Consider the following 23,107-nt stretch of genomic DNA (forward strand, 5'->3'; position numbering starts at 1 on the left):
CATGTTTTTTCTTGAAATGTTTTGCCAAATTTCTGGTCTAAATTTGGTGCGATGATAAATAATCTAGAAAAATCTCAAGCTTTGCAATCCAGTTCCGATAAATATACGTGTATCTTGATTAAGAGTATGAGTTGATACGAAGGAGTGAATCAAGCAACTTCGAACTAAGGAGTAGAAAGGTTTCTAAGCATTCTAGTAAGTTTACATACATTCATATATATATATATATATATATATATATATATATATATATATATATATATATATATATGTTCTTTTCAACATTCACTGCAACTCGCTGGTTTCAGTTTCTTTTTTCTCAAACTTTCGTTTTTCTAGAATTTTGTACTTCTGATCTAAATACACAGTGGAATTTGGAAAGCTAAGTTACAGAAATTTGTCTCTTCCAACACTTTTTCCTACATGAATTTGGAATTTAACACCCTTTACGTATGGATCTCTATTTTAAGGTATTTCCACTATCTCAGAAAGCTACTGAGCTAAATAGTAAGAAAGCTACTATACTAAGTAGTAGTATCACGAGTTAGGACCCAAAAAGGTGTGTTGTCCAGTGCCCTCTTTTATCCCTTCTCGGTCACTAAATTTTTACCAGCTTATTTTTTTTTTTTACTAAGTTAATATAATCTTTAGAAATGTATCTACCGACCAAATATTAGCCTGGGGAAAATCTTTTCAACCTCATACTTCTAGTCTTTCAAGACGTGAAATATTCTAGCGTTCGTTTAAAAATTAAAGTTATTTTTTGAAATCCAGCTCAAAAAGTGGGAACTATCTTGCCATAAATAAGTTTCAGAGAAAGCAGACTTGAAACCAGGTTCGATTTTTTCTTAAAGCCTTACAAGTAGGGAAGAGATGAAAGTAAGAGCTCAGAGAAGTCACTCTAAACTCTAACTTGGGTTAAAAATCTTTTTACTAATCTTGGTTAAAATATCACGATCATGAAGTTTAAATGAAGTTTTCAATAATTCATGTAGTTTTGCTTATTTATATCATAAATACTTCTTTAAAACTGTAGTAGTATAATGTGAAATATCATTTTCGCTTTCAAACCCTTCTTTGTGTAGTTATGGTTTTCACTTTATTTTTTTTTTTGTTTATTCAGGGTTGTAGCCGGATTTTCATTCTAAAAACACCCAACCCGTTTTGGTAAGGAATATCTGCCATTAAAAAAGGCAAAATAAACATTCAATTTTACCAATTGGAGAGGGGGAATGGGTTCATACCGTTGGCTGCACTGGTGCTATTAGCACAACTGCTTACAGAAATTTCGAAAATAAGACAGTAAGAGTTTAAAAATCACAAATTATAAGTCTCACCCCCCTCTCTTTTCAATGAAAAAATCGTCATTTAAGACCCCCTTTGTATTCCGTCAGTCCCACGCCATCGGCTCAAAATTTCAAGAGGCAAATTTTCAAATAAAAAAGATTATTTATCCTGGAAAATACCATCTGCGCCAGTCCTGGGACGAGGGGGCTCAAATTGTTCAAAATTTTTTAGGACAGAGGGTTCACAGAATACATTTTGGGTTAAAAATCTGGAGAAATTTCACCTAAACAAAATTAGAATCATGGAAGCATTTTTAGTCAGTGTTATTGGAGGATCCGATAGAGACCAAGAATTCTGATGCAGCGGAATTACAATGTAAACATTACAACCAAACGGTTCGTGGTAACGAACTCTAGTAAGGAGCAACCCGGCTTAGTAGTAACCGAAACTCTAAAAAATGGAATTGTGATACCAATAGTTACATCAAAAGAATCGTATTTAGACGCTGATTCTAAATATATAAGTTTCATCAAGTTTAGTTACGCTGTTTACGCAAAAGTTACGCTGTTTACGCAAAAGTTACGCTGTTTACGCAAAAGTTACGCTGTTTACGCAAAAGTTACGCTGTTTACGCTAAAGTTTCTATTGTTTAAAAAGTAAAGTTGAGGTATTTTAATTAACTGATCAATTCACATTTCAGAATCAGCGCAATGGCACTTATTGAGCAGTCAAGATTTCCTACTCATAGTAGATGGTTTGAAGATATTGAAAAACATATGCAAAATATCCAGCAGTCATTTTTCAAGAGATCATACAGCGACTGTGGCCTCGAGATGCCACTTCAGCTTGCCACTGGAGAAACAAATACTACTTGGAAACTTCTTGATGACATAAGCCCATTTAAACCAGAAGATGTTCAAGTGAAAATTGATGGTGATGGTAAGTTTTTTTATTTATAGTTTTTGTACTAGCTAAATAGTCTTTCAGACGAAAAAGAAAATTTTCTTTTCATAGAAAAAAAGACACAGAGGAAAAATAGTTTGTCCTCTTACCCCAAAAGTCCCTTTCCTCTACAAAAAATATTCCTGAGGATTACAACTCCTTCTTCGAGCCATAAGACAAAACAGGGGGTTTTCAGGTTCAACAAAACAAAGATATAATAATACACTTAAAACAATTCATCGGGTATTTATGCACGTTTGATCCTTTAGATAATATATGCCCTAAATATACACTGCGACCTCCTGTCTCCTCAAAGTGCCATCCCTAACTGTCATCAATCACCAATAAATTTAATACGACTCTTCCTCCGCTCACACCCCCTGAAGTATCAAACAAACGTATATTAATTATAGTATTAAAATATTCAAAAACATAATAATAAAATAAGTATAAGAAATAAACATTTAACCCTTTAGATATTTTTTTTAACTTTCTTTTTAAAGGAGCTAAGAGACTTATATGATTTCCGCTCTTTCGGAATTGCATTCCTCTTCCTAGCAGACGCAATTCTAGGAGAAAACTCTGACCTTACTGTCGGTGTCAGGGGTATGTATTAATCGAATTACATGTAAAAGTCGCTATCTGTTGATAAAACCTACCGACTGCATGAAATATCTACGAGGTAGCATTGAGCCATGCTATGATTTTGTAATGCAAATGCAGGTCCATAAACAGGGCCTTTGGGATCATACCTTAGAAATATTATTGTTTTTCCCACTATTTCTTATATTTCCCATGCAGCTCGCCAATTTTCGTTTTTTCCAAGTTGTTTCTCCCCCGTCAAAAAAAAGAAAATCGTCAATACCTCCCCGTGCTGGAAGTGGGTAATTTGCGCACCTGCTACCTTCCTAGGATCTGGTAGCCGTTTCTCGGGCTCTCTCTCCAGAATCGAACCCCAATTCCCTGTTACCCGTTGCAACCATGGTAGGTGCATGGCCTAACATCGAATTTGATAAAGCAGACATTTGAAAGACACGTTATCGGTGTGAGACCGTCCAATCGGCTTATTCAGAGTCACCAAGAGACGAGCTGAAGCCCGATTTGTCTTGATCTAATAAAAACACTCCTTTCGTGAAGTCGGGGCTATTGTGCATGTATTAGCCCTAGAGTTACTGCAGTTATCCAAGCAGGATATACTACGATCTAAGGAACCATAACTGGAAATGTCGGACCCTCTTTCAATAAAGCCTGGTTATGTGCCTGTATTAATATTGTTCATGTCTAGAAATTTTCTGCTATTTATAACCGATCAGTTTCTGATCAATTTAACTCGTCAATAACTGATTAATTTATAGCAGATCAATTCTCTGCTATTTTGTCTCCTCTTTCTTCGATTTTAAGCGTCAGAATTGTTAAGAGATCGCAATAAGAGAAATGCAACTTGAAAAGGCTTTCTACTGTGTTGACCTCAGCCAGCTTTGTACTAAAACGAGTTTTTTGTAATAATATCAAATTTAATAGGGGAACCACCTTTTCAAAGTAAAAAATACGAATTAAGCAACTTCTATGTGAAAATAGCATTAATTCTATGGACCCATGTTTTCAACCTGAGTGCCCCATAGCCCAAGGGCTAAGCAGTAGGCCTCTAGCGATAGATAATAATATCACCTTTCTACATTTTTCCGTCGCGATTGTTCAATAATTGTGTAGGAAGGTCAGTGGATCTTTCTAAGTTTAAGGCGAGGGGTGCCTGACACCTGAAAAGTGGATTTTGGCCCAAATTTTCTAAGTTTCAGATAAATATGAAACAAGGAGGGAAATACCCATTAGCTCGTCTTCACTCTGAGAAATTTTTTGAACCAAGTTTGCAAAATGTGTGTCGGGGGTTTGACAGCTTTACTTTTATTGCAGGAATATTTTAAGTGGAACATGAAAGACCATTTTTGCATGCTAAAATGAGCGGAAAGGCGTGTGGGAGGGTAAGTAAGTCGCTCAATAGTATCTCTATAAAAACGATTAATTGTAAAAAATTCCTTGAGAATGATCACCTTCAACACGTTTTTAATTCTTGGAGATCCCCTCAGCCCGAAAAATTCTCCAAGGGATGCGTTATCTCATGGATAATTGTAATCATTCTCGATGTAAAGTTATGAAATCATAGAATAAAACGTAAACAGTGAGGGGCCTAAAGGGAAAGGAGACTAGCATCTTACCTATGGCTTAAGAAAGCCCTTTTTGAAATGGTTCACAGGAAAACTGAGAGTAAAGAGTGACTCCTATCAACAGAAATCAAAAATACAAAAAATAAAATTATCACAATATACCCATCAATAGAATCTATTTTTCCAAAACTAATTGATTTTGAATTTACTCATAAAAATTATTAGCAGAAATGTTTTTGATTAGTTCAGAAAAAGAGGTTCAGACTCCCACTTCCCCTTAAATAAATCCTTCGTACGTATCTGAACCGAATCCTCCACCCAAAGTCCTTCCGAGAAGATTCTACACCAGAAACGGTACCAAAAAAATATTAAAACGCCTTTCTTAAAAATACTGACTGTAAAAATATCTGACCCGTCCCACCAACTCCTCCTCATAGAATCAGTTCTTTATTATTATTTTTTTTTTAATATAATCTTCTTTTTTTCAGGCAAGTCAATCAGTCTCGACGCAAAGACTGAACAAACCACAAAGGATGGCGGGAAAATCAGCCGAGCTATCAGCAAAAGATGGGCATGGTCAGGAGGGGTAGATGCCAACGACCTTAACTGTTTTATCAAAGATGGTGCCCTAATGATCAAAGCAAAAGAAAATGTGGCACTTAATTCCTCACCATCATCACAAGTCATACACATTAAAGTTGACAACCTGAACAGAGACGCTAAGAATGGATCTACAGCAATACCAAACATAAATAAAGAAGAGACAATGATAAAAACAAACGTAGAAGCAAATAGCAGAAAAGAAGTAAAAGAATCTAAAACTGAAGCAAATTTTTCAAAAGTTCATACAGGGTCAGTTGCGAATGCTAGACGACTCTTTGAGAATGTTTCAGAAAAGGAAAAATCAGTGAATATAAATAAGATAGATGCCAACATTTCTGAGCATAAACTAAGAGCCAGCAGAGAAAATGACTTTCAGCCCGTTGAGAAAAAGCAAAGTCTTCAGTCAGATGGTTCTCAAGAAATAAAAGTGGAACGTGTCCACGACGGAGGAGTGGTAGTTAAGGGACAGCCTTCGACTGAGACGGTAATTCCAACTAAAGTATATAAAAACACTTCTTCAGTTAGTGCTGATCAGTTCAACAGCCTGAGTCTTTTTGACGATAGTCTGTTGAGCTTTGAACGCAAATTCTGGGAGCAACGGATGAATGCCATGAAAATGTTTCATGAGGTCTCGAAAAACCTCCAAAATGAATTGGCCCAAAACTTTCACTGGCCAAATATTTTTGAAGAGTCAAGAATCCTACGGTCAAATTTTAACGAAATCAATAAAACTATGACTGTCAAAGAAAATAATATTACAGCGAAGGAGTTCCAAGTCGCCCTCGACGTTGCTGGTTGCCCAGTAGAGAACTTGTCCGTTCGCGTCTCTGATGACAAAAAACTTGTTGTTGAAGCTCAGTGGAGAGATGGATTTACAGATAGATTAGCAAGACGAGAATGGATTCTTCCTAGCACTGTTCATGATGATGATGTGAAATGCACAATGTCAACAGATGGCATCCTTGTAATTAAAGTTAATTTACAACAACCAGCTGTCAATAATGACAGAAAAATTCCCATAATGCAACAATAAAAAAACTGTCAAGACTGACGAAAACTTTATTCCGTGAACTTTCGATTTTAAAAATATTTAAGATGAAAAATTCGGCTAACTTTTTATAAACTCTGGATTATTAAAACTGTATTCATTCAAACTAAATTGAGTGTCTTAGATAAAACGTCAGGGAAAATGGTTAGAGACTTTGAGAGTTCAGTGAGCGAGAATAGGTTTGAAAATTACTGTTAGAGAGACTAAGTTGCTTGAGCTAAGAATAAATGAAGATCAAACAATGATGCTAGGTAACAAGAAAATCGACGAAGTGGATCCCTTCACTTATCTGGGTAGCATTAGTAGTAAGGATGGGGAATGTAACGAAGAAGTCATAATCAGAATAGCCAAGATGCAGGATGCAGGAGGTTTTCAGCATACAAAGTTCAGAAAAACAGGAAGATTAGGCTTTGGACTATAGAAATGACAGTATCAAGTTTAGCTCTGAAATCCACAAGCTTCTAAAAGTCAAAACATATACTAGATGTTTTCAAGTGGAGTTATCCAAGGACGGGAATAGGTTGTCATTTGAATGACTCTATAATTTTTATTGAATGTGATTCGATATATATATATATATATATATATATATATATATATATATATATATATATATATATATATATATATATATATATATATATATATATATATATACTAGCTGTTGGGGTGGCGCTTCGCGCCACCCCAACACCTAGTTGGTGGGGGCGCTTCGCCCCCCCCCCCCCAAGCCCCCCCGCGCGCGTAAGTCGTTACGCGCCATATTAGTTACGCGCCATTGTAGTTGTGTCCCTATGTCCCACCTGTGAATATAGATAGATATATTATATATATGTTTTTAACTACGTAAAACTTGCGAATATACAACATTCTTTGCTGTCCCATTGTCTGTGCATATAAATAGATTGTCAGGTTTACCGACTCTTGAACATGCAACATATAATGGTCCATGGGAAAACAATCCGTATTCAGATCTATACCTCATGATTCTAATGATTGCCCTTGAGCTTTGTTGATGGTGATTGCTAATCGACCATTCCCTGTCCCGGTGTCCTGATCGTCATTTATATCCCCCTGTGCCCCCCGGCGTCCCCGTTGTAGTTGTGTCCCTGTGTCCCGGTCGTCATTTATATTTTTTACTTATGTCCTGGTCATTATGGCTTATGTATGGTCATTTATATTCCCTGTGTCCCGGTCGTCATTTGTATCCCGGTGTCCCGGTTTGTATATACATTCGTTTTTTAGTTTTGTTTTTCTCCTTTATTTTTTTCCTTTTTTCTTTTTTTTCTTTTTTAGTTTATTTAGATTTTTAGTTTTTTTATTAGTTTTTGTTTTGTTTTTCTTTTTAGTTTTTTCGTAGTTTTTACCTTCTTTTTAGTTTTTTTTTTTTACTTATGTCCTGGTCGTCATTTATACTCCCTGTGTCCCGGTGCTTTGTTGATTGCTAATCGAACATTCCTTTTGTCCCGGTCGCTTTCTCTTTGAGTGTCGTCATTTATTTTTTTCTTTTTTAGTTCTTACCTTTTTTTAGTTTTTTTTTAGTTTTTTAGATGAAATTTTTTTTTAGTTTTTTTCCTTTTTTTCTTTTTAGTTTTTTATTGGTTTTTACCTTTTTTTTTTAGCTTTTTTAGTTTTTTTTCGTTTTTTCTTTTTACTTTTTTTTTAGTTTTTATCTTTTTTATTTTTTTTTATTTTTATTCTTAATTTTATTAGTTTTCTTTTTCTCTTCTATTTTTCAGTTTTTTCCTTTTTTTTAGTTTTTTTTTTTAGTTTTTAGTTTTTTTATTTTTTTACCTTTTTTTAGTTTTTTTTAGTTTTTTAGCTTTTTTATTTTATTTTATTAGTTTTTAGTTTTTTTTGTAGTTTTTGCCTTTTTTTAGTTTTTTCAGTTTTTTGTTTAGTTTTTAGTTTTTTACCTTTTTTAGCCTAACCAGGATTTGAACCTGGGACCTTCATTCTCCGTTCTGACACCCTCTCTCACCGAGTGACTACTCCAGCATGTTCATTTTGGTGTTTTAAATGGTATATTATTAACCAAATTAATGTGTTTTACAATATACTAAGCATCGTCATAATAAAAATGATGGCAACTAATTTCATGACGTCAGCCGAAACATGACGTCACCTGATCCACGATCCACAGATCCACAGACAACTTATTTTTATATATATAGATATATATATATATATATATATATATGTATATATATATATATATATATATATATATATATATATATATGTATATATATATATATATATATATATATATATATATATATATATATATATATATATATATATATATATATATATATGCAGTCCGATGTTATTAAGAAAATACGAAAAATTCGGTTCGATCCTATTTTCTGAGGCTATAAAGCTTCAAATTTAGCCCTGGTCCAAAGGTAGTCCATAAGTAGTCATTTGAATGACTGCATATTTTTTTTAATACGGTTTAATATAAAAACATCAAAACAATATGCGGTTCTTCTGAGGGGCTGTAAAGCTTAAAATTTGAAGGTTAAGTTTTACAGAGGAAGCAATAGCAAATTTGGAAAATCCCTCATTAAACATTAATAAAAAACTATTCTTCTAAGGTTAGGCTATTGTAAATAAAAGTAACTGGGGGACAAAGAATGAGGGGGTCATATTGCTTAAAAGCCAGATACTTCACACTCGATTGTAAATGAGCAAATCTACTAAACAAGACGTCCACAGTTTTATCCCACTCCTACTACTACTAATAACTCACTGCAGCACCAAGCCGCCTGAGGCCAACACAGCTACGCACGCTCCTCCTCCAACCTAATCTATTTAAAGCCTCCCTCTTTACACCCTCCCAGGAAGTTCTCATTTCCTTTAAATCTTTATTTATGACATCCTCCCAACCCAGACAAGGACGACCTGCTTTCCGTGTAGCCCCAGATGGTTGGCCAAAAAGGACGATCTTTGGTAATCTGTCATCCTTCGTCCGTAGAACGTGGCCTAGCCATCTCAACCTTTCTTTCATTATAGCCCTAGAAAGCGGGATTGAACCACATTTTTCGTACAACCTAGTGTTTGAAATACGGTCAGTCAGCCGGGTACCCAGAACAATCCGTAGGCAATTTCTCTGGAAAACATCTAGTCAATTTTCATCTGCTTTTAGTGAAGACAGTGAATACAACCTAAGCGAATAGTTCAGATATATAGTCAACATCCGTCTTCAGTGAAATTAAATGAAAAAAACTTGTTTTTTTAACTGAAAGTAAGGAGCGACATTAAAACTTAAAACGAACAGAAATTACTCCGTATATGAAATGGGTTGTCCCCTCCTCAACGCCTCGCTCTTTACGCTAAAGGTTTTAATTGTTTTAAAAAGTAGAATTGAGGCAAAGAGGCAAACTTTAGCGTAAAGAGCGTCATCACAAACTTTAGCGATAGTATAGAGCTTGTCCGTTCGTGTCTCTGATGACAAGAAGCTTATTGTTGAAGCTCAATGGAGAGATGGATTTAAGGATAGATCAGCAAAAGGAGAATGGATTCTTCCTAGCAATGTTCATGATGACGTGAAATCGAAAATGTCAACCAATGGCAGCCTTCTAATTAAAGTTGATTTACACCAGCCAACTGCCAATAGTGATGGAAGAATTCCAATAATGCAACAGTAAAAAAAAACGTAAAGACTCACAAAAAATTTTTGTCCTTAGCTTTCCATTCAAAAACTATTCAAGATAAAAAAAAAAAATCGGGTAACTTTTTATAAACTCTGGATAATTAAAACCGTATTGATTCAAACTAAATTGAGTTTCCTAGATAAAACATCAGCGGAAATGCTTGGAGACTTTGAGAGTTATGTGTGCAATAATAAGTTTGAAAATTACTGTTACGAAGACTAAGTTACTTGAGCTAAGAATAAACGAAGATGAACGGTGATGCTAGGTAACAAGAAAATTGATGAAGTGGATCACATCACTTATATGGGTAGTATTATTCTGGGTAGATGGGGGATTCAAGGAAGAAGTAAAAATCAGAACAGCCAAGAGAGGGGATGTTTTTTCAGCATAAAAAGTTCGAAAAAGCAGGAAGATTGGGCTTTAGACTGATATTATACTGCTAGAAATAAAGGAAATGACAGTTTCACAGACAATTGTCACAATGACAGTTGACAGCTGACAATGAAAATGACAGTTGTCAAAGAATGACAGAGCATAGCTCTAAAACTCAGAGGATTCTAAAAGTTGAAAAATTGATGTTTTTCACTGCAGTTGTCCAAGACGATCCAAGACGGGTCGATATTTTTTTTTTTTTTATGCGGTTTGATGTAAATAAAAAACAAATTTGCGGTTCGATGTTATTAAAAAGATAGAAAACACAGTTCGATTTTATTTTCTGAAGGGCTGTAAAGCTTAAAATTTAAAGGTTATGTTTTACAGAGGAAACAATTGTAGTTTCAGCCAGGCAATCATGAAACATTAATAAAAAAGTGCTCTTCTAAATCTAGGCTAATGTAAATAAAAGTAACTGGGGAACACAGAATGAAGGGGTCATATTGCCTCAAAGCTAAATATTTCTAATTCAATTGTAAATAAGTAAATTTACTAGACAAGAGATCCTCAGTTTTGTCCCGCTCCCTCAGAATAAAAAGATAGGAGGAATTTTCTGAAGAAAGTGAATAAAACCTAAGCGAATATTTCTGCTATATTTATCAACAACCGTCTTTAGCGAAATTTAATATAAAACAAAGGAAAAAGAATGAATAAATCAAAAACAAAAAAACTAAAAACTAAACTCAAAACTCTAAAAAAAACTCAAAAACTCAAAATAATATCTCAAAAATATAAAAAAAAATCCAACTAAAACCACAAAATGAAAATGAAAAGGACACTGAGACTACATAAGAATCTATTTTAATTGGTTGATTTTTTTATTTTATCCAGCTCCCTAGAAAAACCCTGACCATTTATCTTAAGTGAAATATCCCTCTGCTTTTACTTAGGTACTATTTTTTCTTCCCGTTTTGCTACACACTTTACTGAAAGAGACGGGTAAGCAGGCACATAGGCCAGCAGGCATTTAGGGTGGGGGCATATATTAGAAAAAATACATTGTATGACACACATAAGAAGTTAAATAAAAACTGTACAACTCCCAATGTTTCACTGGAGGAGGGACAGAGGGCACTGGCCTGAAGGCCCTCCTCTATGTGTACGTACTTGATAGTAGTAAAAAAAAATTGTCCATCATGTTAGCAACGATTGAAGAGAAATGGGAAAGGATCATAAAATTTATTAAATTTAGAATTTAACTATCGAAAGCGTACAAAAAACAAAATAATACAAATTATAATTGCATCACGTTACAAAATATTTACAGCTACAAAGCAAGATCTTCGATCATCTTTTCAGCTGAAACAAAAATACAATTAGATATAGTCAAAGGCATAGTGAAAACAATAGTACACAATTTTTAGAAACCAACGGTAACATTCAAAAGCGAAAATTCACCAACTATCTTAAAATATAATGACGGTAAGAAGGATTAATTGTAAGAAATAATTAACAGGAAATGAAATAGATTGTGAAACTGGTAATCTTATTCTTAATACTATTAATTATGTATTTAAGAAATCACACAATCATATTGATCTGGAAAATATGAACCGTTATGGGCTGCATTAAATTTCTTCCATGAAACTTGATCCTACCATTGTTATTCAGTCTACAACATTCCCCCTTTGACTTCAGGTGCGTATCCAAAAGGAAAGGAAAGAATTACCCCCTCCCCCTCCAGAAAAGGAAAAAAACGTTACCTTACATTATTTTTAAGTGCGTCTCAAAATAAAATTAGCCAAAATGACAACTATTGCATCCGTAGCCTTACTTTATACTTTTACTTCATACTATAACATATTTTATACTTTTTACTTTATACTATAATAGACAAATATATACTATTCATTTCGTGCATCAGACCTGTCTTGGAATATGCATGTCTTCTCTTTGTTGGTGCACCAAAAAGCCGCATCGCTTCGCTTCAGGAGATTCAAAATCGAGCAGTTCGTGCAGCACCTCTGGCTAAAACCCCACAGTTGATCCAGGAATGCTTCGACGTGACGTCCATGTCTGTTTTTTACAAGTACATGCGTAACCCTTCATCAAAGGAGTTATCAAAGCTCAATCCTGACAGAGCAAAGCCCTTACGATCAATTCATCGAAGTACAGCTCGTCAAGTCTACCTTGAGCAGGGTATTCCTTGCAAAGAATATCTAAAAACAAGTTTCGCTCAACGATCGGTCGCCACATGGTCGCCGGCAGAGGTAATCCCAGAAAATCCTTTCCTTGATGCGTTCAAGAGAAGGTATAATAAATGCCTCAGTGTTGGAAAACGAGGTAATTACCAGGACTAGCGGCATATCTTCACCTGTGATGGAGCCACGAAGCCTGTATAAAAAAAAGCGTTTGTTGTCGCAAAAAATAGTTGCGTCCATAAATTTGAATACCCCTGTCACATCCTAGTGCCCTTCACCCACCCGTACAAATGACTATACTTTTTTGCCTATTTGCAACTAATGCACCTTCTTTATCAGGCTACTACTACTTTTTCACTTTCCCCTTTTGCATGAATGACTCATATGACTTCATGAAAAATTGAGCAGCACCAGAGCGTCAAATTTTGACGATTTTAAAAAAGAACCTTCAACCCCTTCTAGGGTGGTCTAACATTGCAGCTTCTTAAGGTTTATACAAATCCCTTTCTTTCAGAAGACATCGGTAATCTGGGGTTTGACAATCAGTTATTAAGTGGAAGTAACTGCAAACGTTATCCCCCGGTTTATCTCACAGAAGAACCAATCACGGTTTGAAAAGGTGAAACTATTTGTCTCTCCATAAACTGCACTTCCTTGTCTACCAAGATTTCTCACTCATTATAATCGGTCTTAAAAATGTAGAGTATTTGACTCCAGAAATAAGAAACAATGGTATTGGTTTGCAAAAATACATTGTTAAAACAAACTAACAGATTGAAACAAACTTTTTAAAACGGATGAACAGGACAGTAACCTGAACAGGAGACAGTCTCGCTTTTTCCCTTTGGTTAGATTTTTGAACTGAACAGTGTTTCGTAGTATATGTCACCATCGTTTTTTTCTGTTTTTTTCAATCTCTTTTACATTCTCTGTTCAGTCCGTTTTACAAATTATTATTGTATCATTTAAAGTAATAATTCTGACACATATTTAATGTACCAATTTCAGTTTTTACATTCATAGTTTATACCACGTTAACCGTGATATCATGCATTCACAATGTTAAAAACAGTACAGTATACGGCTGTATCTGCCAATTTTTTTTTTTTTTTATCTCTTTTAAATTCTTTGCTTAGCCCATTTCATCAGTTGCAATTCTATCGTTTAAATTTGTAGTTCTCACACATTTTTTTAATGTACAAATTTGAGATTTGTGTTTATAATTTATCCTTTGCCTTAATTTCCCTGTTCTTTCCTCTCTCTTTCTTTTTGGTCTACTGAACATTAGACTTTCTCAGTAAAGTACCTGGTCAGTAAACTGAACAGTTTACTGACAGTAATCTGAACAGGAAATATCTCTTTCTCTCTTTTGTTTAACTCTTTTAAAACAATTTGTTATCTGGTTATTCAATTTCCATTGTAACGAATAAATTGTTTGAAAATCTTTAAAAAAGCATACATTGCTTGTCTAATTTACACAAATAATGACAAAAAACCATAGTGCCATTGTTTTTTTTTTTACTTGATATCATAGAGAGCCATCCCCAATCCCATCATTTCCCTTAACACATCAAATTAAAATTTTTGAAAGAGCCATTTTGTTCAGCGTAGTTGAAAGGTCCATAAATTATGTTTTGAGAATGACCAACCCCATAGCCCTCAGGGCACGGGTTGTAAGTTATGCCCTGGGGACATAAATAAATTTTAAATGTTTTCACTTTTAAAGCTTCAATAAATAATAAATTATTAGGCTTTTAAGGAATAAATATGAGCATATGTACATTAAATTGACAATGCACATTTATTTGTATTTTTTCCAGTAAAGTGCAAATTATTTTCTGGTCTTGAGAAGGTATATGGGTTCTGAGCCCTAATTATGTTAATTTCTGCTCGTTTTGAGTTTGACTCGGTTATTTATTGTAATTTCTGATAGTTTTGGGTATCATTTATTTATAGATGCTGATTTGTGGCAGTTTTACACTTGGTAGATTATTTGATTCTATTTCTGCTAATATTTGGTTTAATGGAGTTTTTTTTTACTTTTCCCTGAAAAGCTTATTTTGTGGAAAAACCCTTTTTTTATTAATAAATACAAAGATCGTCCTTGTCGGGCAACGGTCTAGGGCAAAACGAAAAGCAGGTTTTCCCCCAAATGAGGTGGAAAAATGTCGCAATGAAAGATTTAAGGGAAAGGGAAACTTCTTGGGAGGGTGCAAAGAGGGAGGCTTTAAACATATTTGGATGTAGGAGGAGCGTGCACAGCTTTTGGCCTCAAGCGGCTTGGTTCTGCAGTGAGCTGCTATTAGTAGTAGCACAAATTCAAAAAAATAGGAACAACTATGTGAATTAAAACTAACTAAAACAATTTCTAATCCCTTGTAGCTAAAATTTCTATCTCATTCTTCAAAATTCCTTTTTTCATGTTATTTCCAATAGTAACTGCCATATTTTGCATAGTAACAAGAGATTCTAATCACTCTTCTAATCACAGGTTCTAATTGCTGTAATCATAAGATGTAAATCATTCTTCTAAATTTATTTCTAATTTTATTTCCTTCTTTTCAAAGTAACTCCTGTATATGCACAATCACACTCTCCTGAACAATCGTCATTGATCAGATGATCAGATGAGATCTGATCAGATGGATCAGATCTGATCAGACCTCATCTGAACAGATGGATCAGATGAGGATCTGATCCCGGTGTTATAATCAGAACATCTATCTGATTCCTCAAAACTTACTATAATGAGGCTATTTTATTTATATTCTCAAAAACAGCTTTTATATTTTGAAGTTTTTCCAATGGCTAGAGGCTTAATAATTGAATTGTAATCAGACCATTTCGTTACTTTAAATATATTTCTGGATTCACTTGATTTTTTAAATAGCAAGCCCTAAATCTGCGTATTAATAACTGCTACGTCTGGCGCGGTCAGAAATTCTCCTGTGAACTACGACGTTCTGAATGATCATTTGGAATCAGAAAATCACTCTGATTTCTCAGAATTTATTAGATAGTGCTATTTTGCTTTTTGTTTTTAACAGTAGTGCTTTTTTTATTTTGTTTTTGTTTTTTGCTTTTTGTTTTTGCTTTTTGTTTTTGTTTTTGCTTTTTGTTTTTGTTTTTTGCTTTTTGTTTTGCTATTTTGCTTTTTGTTTTTAACAGTAGTGCTTTTTGTATTTTGTTTTTGTTTTTTGCTTTTTGTTTTTGCTTTTTGTTTTTTGCTTTTTGTTTTGCTATTTTGCTTTTTGTTTTTAACAGTAGTGCTTTTTTATTTTGTTTTTGCTTTTTGTTTTTGCTTTTTGTTTTTGTTTTTTGCTTTTTGTTTTGCTATTTTGCTTTTTGTTTTTAACAGTAGTGCTTTTTTTATTTTGTTTTTGTTTTTTGCTTTTTGTTTTGCTATTTTGCTTTTTGTTTTTAGCAGTAGTGCTTTTTTTCTATATTCTGATAAATAAGAAACTTCATATCAACACAAATATCCATAATTTATGCTAACTGATGTCGCATGCAGAACTCCAAGTCAAGACCACACCTACGTCTCCTTCAAAACAACCGATAGGAATAGCATTGCTTTAAAATACTTTAGCAAATGCCATGCCTCTACGTGGGCGTTCAGTTTATTGAAGATTTGAACTTTGAAACTTGAATCCTCTGTACAGACGAAGCATAAAAATACTGTAAAAACCCCACACACTTACCATATCCAAGTGCCCTCAATATGCGGTCTCTATTCCAGTCGCAGTTCTTACCAACCAGAACAAGAAGAGGCAATGCCGCATCTGTGATATTCAAAAATTCTTTGAAATAAAGAACTAAATCCCGCTCATGTCTGTAGTCCTAGAAAAAAGTTTTCATGTTTATTTTATTATTTATTTTATTCAGAGTGCAATTCTATGTCCAATCCCGATGGAATCCCTTAGGTTGGCGTACCACCCTCCCCTGTCTACTCTGAGGATTCACTTGTCAGTGTAAACATTTTCAGGAATTATATTGTGCTATTTTTCAATATTGCTATGGCATGTTTATATTATATTACTAGCTGTTGGGGTGGCGCTTCGCACCCCCCCGAGCCCCCCCGCGCGCGTAAGTCGTTACGCGCCATATTAGTTACGCGCCATTGTAGTTGTGTCCCTGTGTCCCACCTGTGAATATAGATAGATTTATATATGTGTTTCAAACTACGTAAAAATTGCGAATATACAACATTTTTGGCTTTCCCACTACTGGAAGCTTTCCGTTTCCAATTGCCAGCAATTGATCTGAAAATGTTTGACCAGAATCATCGTTTTGCAATCGGACACGCATATTTGTAGTTAATTTTAATATTTTTACGTGTGCCCATAAATTAGAATTTTTCAGGCAAGCATTCATTTCGTCTGCAGGAGTTAAACTACGTAAAAATTGCGAATATACAACATTCTTGGCTTTCCCATTGTCTGTGCATATACAAAGCCGTATGCACTAATAATGACGTCATATGCAAACGCTCTTTTTACAAACAAACAAACATGCATACACACAACTCGTTTTTATATAGATAGATAGATAGATGGATACAATACAAATTAACTGCGTAAAACTTGCGAATATACAACATTCTTCGCTGTCCAATTGTCGCTGCATATAAATAGATTGTCAGGTTTACCGACCCTCGAACATGCAACGTACAATTGTCCATGGGAAAAACAATCAGTATTAAGATCTATACCACATTTTTCTAATGATTGACCTTGAGCTTTGTTAATGGTGATTGCAAATGCTAATCGAATTGGGAATTGCAATCTTTTAAATTGAAAAGGCAGATCCGTTGGAATCATGGGAATGCGAGGAATAAGAACAGCCTTACCCTCAAAAGGCCCTGTCAAGATTGTCGCCTCTATTAGGCTTTCCATTGTTTTTTTTACGGCAAGTCGCGTGCCATTGCAAAGCTTTGGTGGGTTGATATTTCTTAAAAGTATTATTGGTACGCCTATTTTTAGTTGTAGCACGTGTGGTGGAAACCCTGAAAGATATATGGAATTTAAAAATTCAGATGGATAATTAACCGCTTCATTTGGTTCCAAAACTGTGTCGACTGACTTGCAAAGGACTGACTGGTCTCGAATCTTGGTCAAAACAATATTGTTGATTTCGTGGACGTCTATATTTTTGGGTGCGAGAATCGCTCTTTCACTTAGCCATTTATTATTTTTATAATTTTTTAGAATATTCGGAAATACTTTTTCAATCAATTCATTTTTGGACGTCACTAAACTACAGAAATCAGCAGGTAGTTGTATTCGTCCTGAAATTGAGTCTATCGTATCATAAATGTCTTCTTGTTCCGACGTTAACTTGGAAATGTTATTTTGTACATACGACATTAGATCACTCGTACTGTAACTTTGTTCACCATCCAATTCTACACATGTCGAAACAGCAGCGATACGGTTAGGTGAAGGCATTCCCAAATCCTGAAGAGGTTTGTTTGCCATAAAGTGTCGTTATAAATTTCTGATGTAAAATCAAAAGTCATTTCTGACGTCTCTAACTGTTTTCGATGGAGTATATCTTCGGACATTTTTGACTTATATTTTTCCCATAACTCTGTAGGAGCTGATGGAGAGCAAGTGTACGAATTTGACTTGGGGTTGACGTTTCGCACGCGTCATTGATGCAGTTATCCCAGTGTTGGTCATTCTCCAATAAATTCAGAGCTTGGCATGCACTACGGTAAGTGTCATGTATAGTACCGTTTACAGTTCTCAAATACTCAAAGGATGTCGGACCGGGTACATTCACCAAAAGCAGGCGTAGAAAGAAGCATTCATGTTGATTGGGGTGAACGGTGTAGAGTCTTCCTATCGTGGTATCTTTGAAGATGGTAGGTTGGCCGTAAACCCACTGGTTATCTACTTCGATGGTGGTACCGTTGCCATTGTAGGTTTTTCAGTCATTTTACAATTAGAAATTTCTCTTTCAACGGTCTTCTTACAATTAAAAATTTGTCTTTGAACGATATTCTTAAATACCTGTGTCCTGGTCGTCATTTATATTCCCTGTGTCCCGGTCGTCATTTGTGTCCCGGTATCCCAGTCTGTAATTTCTCTTTTTTCTTTTTTCAGTTTTCTTTTTCTTCTTTATTTTTCAGCTTCACTATGAAATACATATCGCCGAACCTTTGTTTTTTTAACTAAAATCTGGTAGTCATTGATGACCTTATCCAAGTCAAAATCCCAAACCCAATCATCATCGCTATCATTTTCAGTTTTAATATGTTTTGACTCTCGCTGTCCAGGTGGATCTTCATCTAACTGCGCGGTTTTGCGTTCTTTAGCCTCAAGCCTGTTTCCTTGCTGTTCTTTTGATTCCTCGGCACGCTTTCTTTTCTGACTTTCTCTATCAGCAGCAAGTTTTTTGGCATAGACTCTTTGAGCATCTTCATCAGTCATTGTAAACTTAAACATTAATAGAATTCTACGCGAACATATGTCTTATATAACTTGAATGACGTCACCTTCAAAGCAAAAATGATGGCAACTAATTTCATGACGTCAGCCGAAACATGACGTCACCTGATCCACGATCCACAGATCCACAGACAACTTATTTTTATATATATAGATTAGTAATTATTATTATATATCAGTATATAAAATTTAATTATATGTTTAATTATATATATATATATATATATATATATATATATATATATATATATATATATATATATATATATATATATATATATTATTTATTCTTATTTATAATGATATTTACTATAATAATATAGTAAAAAAATTTACAATAATTTATTTATAATAATAATGGTAGTACTGTGGATCGGTCTTCAGTTTGGCAATACTGGGTCTACGCTTCGATCCCCCACTGTGTAAGGTTGGACGACAAGCGTGTCAACTGTCTCTGTAAAAAAGACTCATCAACAGAAACGTCTCAATCGCTCTGGAGGATCTTAATCTTTTTCTCTTTTTTTTAATTTATCATCATATAATTTTGAAATATACTAAAAATTTCTTACTGTCCTCCGGCCGTTCCATAGTATGCTTGTATATTCTTACCAGATATGTTTATAATATCAAATTAATTAAGTCATCAGTGAAAACTGATTTTTCGCGTTTAGAGTATCAAAATATAACAAAATTATCAGCCAGCTCTCAAGCAAAGTACGCCGGGTCAGGGTTGAGTGACACCGGGTCAGGGTCGACAATAAAACTATTTTTCTTTTATACTTTCCTTATATCTAATCTTTTCCTTATAATCTGGATATTGTTTTTCTTTTATTTTTCTCTTCTAGTAGCCGCCCTATCCAAGTGGGTTAATGCGCTACACTCGAGACTCTTTTTCCGTGAGGACGGGGGTTCGAGTCTTGGTGATGCTCGTTATTTGATTTGAATGGAATTCAGCTGATAGGAGAGCTTTTGCCAAAGTCTAATTCTTGTATGGTATATCAGACAAACACATTTAAGTGATTAGTGCTATGTACAAGAATTTCATTGCTAACAAAAACGGATGCTCCGAAAAACGCCGGAAGATTTACTAGATAATTTCAGAGAAATTGCCTACGGATTGTTTTGCTTACCAGACTGACTGACCTTATCATAAACAGTGGGCTGTACGAAAAGTATGGTTCAATCCCGCTTTCTAGGGCTATTACGAGAGAAAAGTTAAAATGGCTTGGGCACGTTCTGCGGATGAAAGATGACAGGTTGCAAAAGATTGTCCTTTTCAGTCAAGCGTCTAGGACCAAGCAAAAAGCAAGTCGTCCCTGGTTGGTGTGAAAGGATTTCATAAAGAAAGATTTAATGTAAATGGAAACTTACTTGGAGGGCGCAAAGAGGGAGAAGTTGAATATAATGGGAAGGAGGAGAATCGTTCGTAGGTGTTTTGGTCTCAGGCGGCATGGTGCTGAGGTGAGTTGTTGGTAGTAGTAGTAGTAGTATTTAAGCATCCTAAATGAAACTGTTAGCATAATGAATGAACTTTTAGAGGTTTTACGAGTTCAGGGTGAAAGAAAAGGTTTTAAAATTAATACTAAAGGCTAAGTCGGTAAGGCTAGGAATAAGTGAAGGTGAAAAGGTGCTGCTGAGTAACGAGAAGATCGATCAAGTGGACAGCTTCACTTATCTTGGTAGTATTATTAGTAAAAATGGTAGGTGCAGTGAAGATGCTAAAAGTAGAATAACCAACGCACAGGGTGTTTTTTTCACAGCTGAAAAAAGTTTAGAAGAATAGGAAGATTAGTCTGCGAACCAAGATTAGAATATTAGAAGCTACAGTGATGACGATAATTAAGTATGGTTCTGAAGCATGGGGGCTCCGAAGAATAAAGGAAGATATGCAAGATGTTTCCAAGAAAAAATGCGTAAGGATCGTTTTGGGTACCCGACTGACTAATCGTATCTCAAACAGTAGGTTGCACGTGAGGTTCAATCCCACTTTCGAGGACAATAATGAGTGAAATGTTTAGGTGGCTAAGGCACTTTCTGTAGATGAAGCGTGAGAGATTGCCAAAGAATGTCCTTTTCGGTCAACCACCTAGGAAAAAGCAGGTTGTCCCCAGTTGGGATGAAAGGATGTCGCAAAAAAAGACTTCAGGGAATCAGGGGAATGGGAACTTCCTGGAAGGGTGTATAAGAGAAAACTTTGAATAGATTGGGGAAGGGGAGGAGGAGCGTGCATAACAGTGTTGGCCTCAGGTAGCTTGGTGCTGCATTGAGTTGTTAGTAGTAGCATTAGCAGTATTCTACTTTTAACATCTTCACAGCTCCCAGCGTCTTTTAGAGGAAACGCTATAGTGTTGCCTATAGTAAAGTCCATACGGCTCCAATGTTTTATTAATATATTTTTTTTTTCGCAGAGGCACTTCACATGGAAGGGGTCGTCGTATAACCTTCAAAGGGGTGATAATTCGATTGGAATCAAGAGTTCTAGTGCCCCTTTTAAGAGTCAAAAGTGAACAGAAGGCAACTAGCCCCCCTCCGACGCCCCTTTTCCCCAAATACATCCCAAAACATTTTTAGGTAGCCATTTTGTTAATAATAGTTCGAAGATCATATAATAAACTTATGGGTCGACACGACCTCACAGGGCCCGGGGCAGGCGTTGTAAGATATGCAATGGGGGCAAATATGGTTCTTATAGAAAGAATGATTGTATAAACTTCAGATAGGGCTCATTTGATTGGAAATTATAAGTTCTAGTTCACTAGAACTTATAATGTTCTATATATGTTGCCTCTGAGTCAAAAGTGATCAGAGGGCAACTGCCTCCCCCTTTCCACCATTTTCCCCAAATCATCCGATAATATTTTGAGATAGCCATTTCGTTGAAAATAGTTCAAAGATCATATAAAGAATTATGGTGTCGAAAAAACTTGCCAAAGCCCGGGGGCAGGCGTTGTATAAGATATCCGGTCAAAACTTGAGATAGCCATTTTGTTCATAGTTCAAAGGCCAAATAGCTATGCTTCCAGGGTTGACCCCCCCCCCCGCCCCAGGGAAATGGCTCTAAGTTATGGAACTTAATTACTGTTACTTCGATATTTTGTTTATTTTGATACTTGGATTTAGTGATTTACGTGGTAACTTTGATTTACGGTGCACGGGCTGTAAGTTGTGCAAGTTGCTTATTGTTACTTTGATACTTTGTTAACTTTGATCATTTCTTTACTTTGATACTTTGTTTACCTTGTTAACTTTGATCATTTCTTTACTTTGATATTTTGGTACTTTGATATTGTTACTTCGACACTAGTTTTCATACTTTAATGAAAGTTTGACGTTTAAAAAAGTCTTATTTTGAAATAGGGAGTTTTTTAAAAGCTCGAAATTTTTTTGCAATCGAAAAATGAACAAAAATTAATAAAAAAAAATCCAAATTTTTTCTCCAAACTCTTTTCGAAAGAATTGGGATTGGGTACTTATAATGAATGGTGTCTTCACTACAAACAAGAGTATGGCTACTGCCGGTAAGTTGTGCAAGTTGCTTATTGTTACTTTGATACTTTGTTTACTTTGATCATTTCTTTGCTTTGATATTTTGGTAATTGGATATGAATGAATGAATGAATGAACTTTATTACCCGTAAAAGTATAAAAAACACAAAGTACGGAGTATTATAAATAAACAAAAACAAAAACAATAAACAGCGAAGAAAAAAATTCAAACTAACAAAAGACAACATGGACTAATTAACCAGTATCAATATGGAAAAAAGGCTGCAGAGGGTCATAAACGTGAATAAAGTTGATAGTCTTTTTACATAAATCATCACTGGAAGACCGAATCCGAGAAGGCACATCAATTAAACCAAATCGAGCAATTATTTTTTTTTCGGTGCCATCTAGGAAGCCGGAGGAGGAATTTGCAATATCTGAAATAAGCCGTACGTAGAGTATGTCGATCTTTCTTACGAAACAGATGAGCCATGCCTAATAAAAACAAAAGCACAGGGGCGCAATAAGCGTTATAAATCATGCACAAACCATTGCGGTTATAACGGCGTTTGTTTGGGGATATTTTTCCGTAAGCGACGCGTAGGTTTTTCACAGCTTGATTGACTAGGGATGAACAGGTATTGGAAAATTTTGGGCCGAAACACAGACCAAGCCAACTAACTAAAGAAGACAATGGTAGAACTGCAGTCCCAGCAACGAATGGAGCGACCGCATAAGGGCTATTAAAACAAATAAACTCGCATTTAGACGCATTAACTGACAGTCCAATCTTAGATAGTTCATTGGTTAATATAGTAAAATTAGAAAGCAATCCACGGCGAGTCCGGGCAACAAGAAGAACATCATCTGCATATGCAATAGAAGACAAACCAAT

At 35.1% G+C, this 23,107-nt stretch overlaps 2 protein-coding genes across 4 annotated transcripts in view; one reads left to right on the forward strand and one right to left on the reverse strand.

Moving 5' to 3' along the window:
* Positions 1-67: 67 nt before the first annotated feature.
* On the forward strand, positions 68-6,153 carry LOC136040843 (uncharacterized). Its single transcript, XM_065725201.1, has 3 exons — positions 68-195; positions 1,988-2,226; positions 4,880-6,153. Exons 2-3 carry the CDS (start codon positions 1,998-2,000, stop codon positions 6,025-6,027), a joined length of 1,377 nt encoding a protein of 458 aa, XP_065581273.1. The 5' UTR covers positions 68-195; positions 1,988-1,997; the 3' UTR covers positions 6,028-6,153.
* Positions 6,154-11,293: 5,140 nt separating this feature from the next.
* LOC136040844 (doublesex- and mab-3-related transcription factor 1-like) overlaps positions 11,294-23,107 on the reverse strand; it is a 51,340-nt gene continuing 39,526 nt past the window's right edge. For all 3 annotated transcript variants that reach the window (XM_065725204.1, XM_065725202.1, XM_065725203.1), the window contains exons 5-6: positions 15,976-16,114; positions 11,294-11,432 (exon numbers count right to left, since the gene is read on the reverse strand). In XM_065725204.1, coding sequence (XP_065581276.1) covers positions 11,401-11,432; positions 15,976-16,114 — 171 coding nt within the window. In that variant the 3' untranslated portion in view covers positions 11,294-11,400. The remainder of the gene's footprint in view (positions 11,433-15,975; positions 16,115-23,107) is intronic.

The sequence above is a fragment of the Artemia franciscana genome, chromosome 21 (genome assembly GCF_032884065.1).
Source record: "Artemia franciscana chromosome 21, ASM3288406v1, whole genome shotgun sequence".
NCBI lineage: Eukaryota > Metazoa > Arthropoda > Branchiopoda > Anostraca > Artemiidae > Artemia > Artemia franciscana.

Bases quoted from the DNA above. Each gene is read 5' to 3' on its own strand.
- LOC136040843 (XM_065725201.1), top strand. From the start codon at position 1,998: ATGGCACTTATTGAGCAGTCAAGATTTCCTACTCATAGTAGATGGTTT. The intron at 2,227-4,879 runs GTAAGTTTTTTT...TCTTTTTTTCAG, and splicing joins AGTGAAAATTGATGGTGATG to GCAAGTCAATCAGTCTCGAC.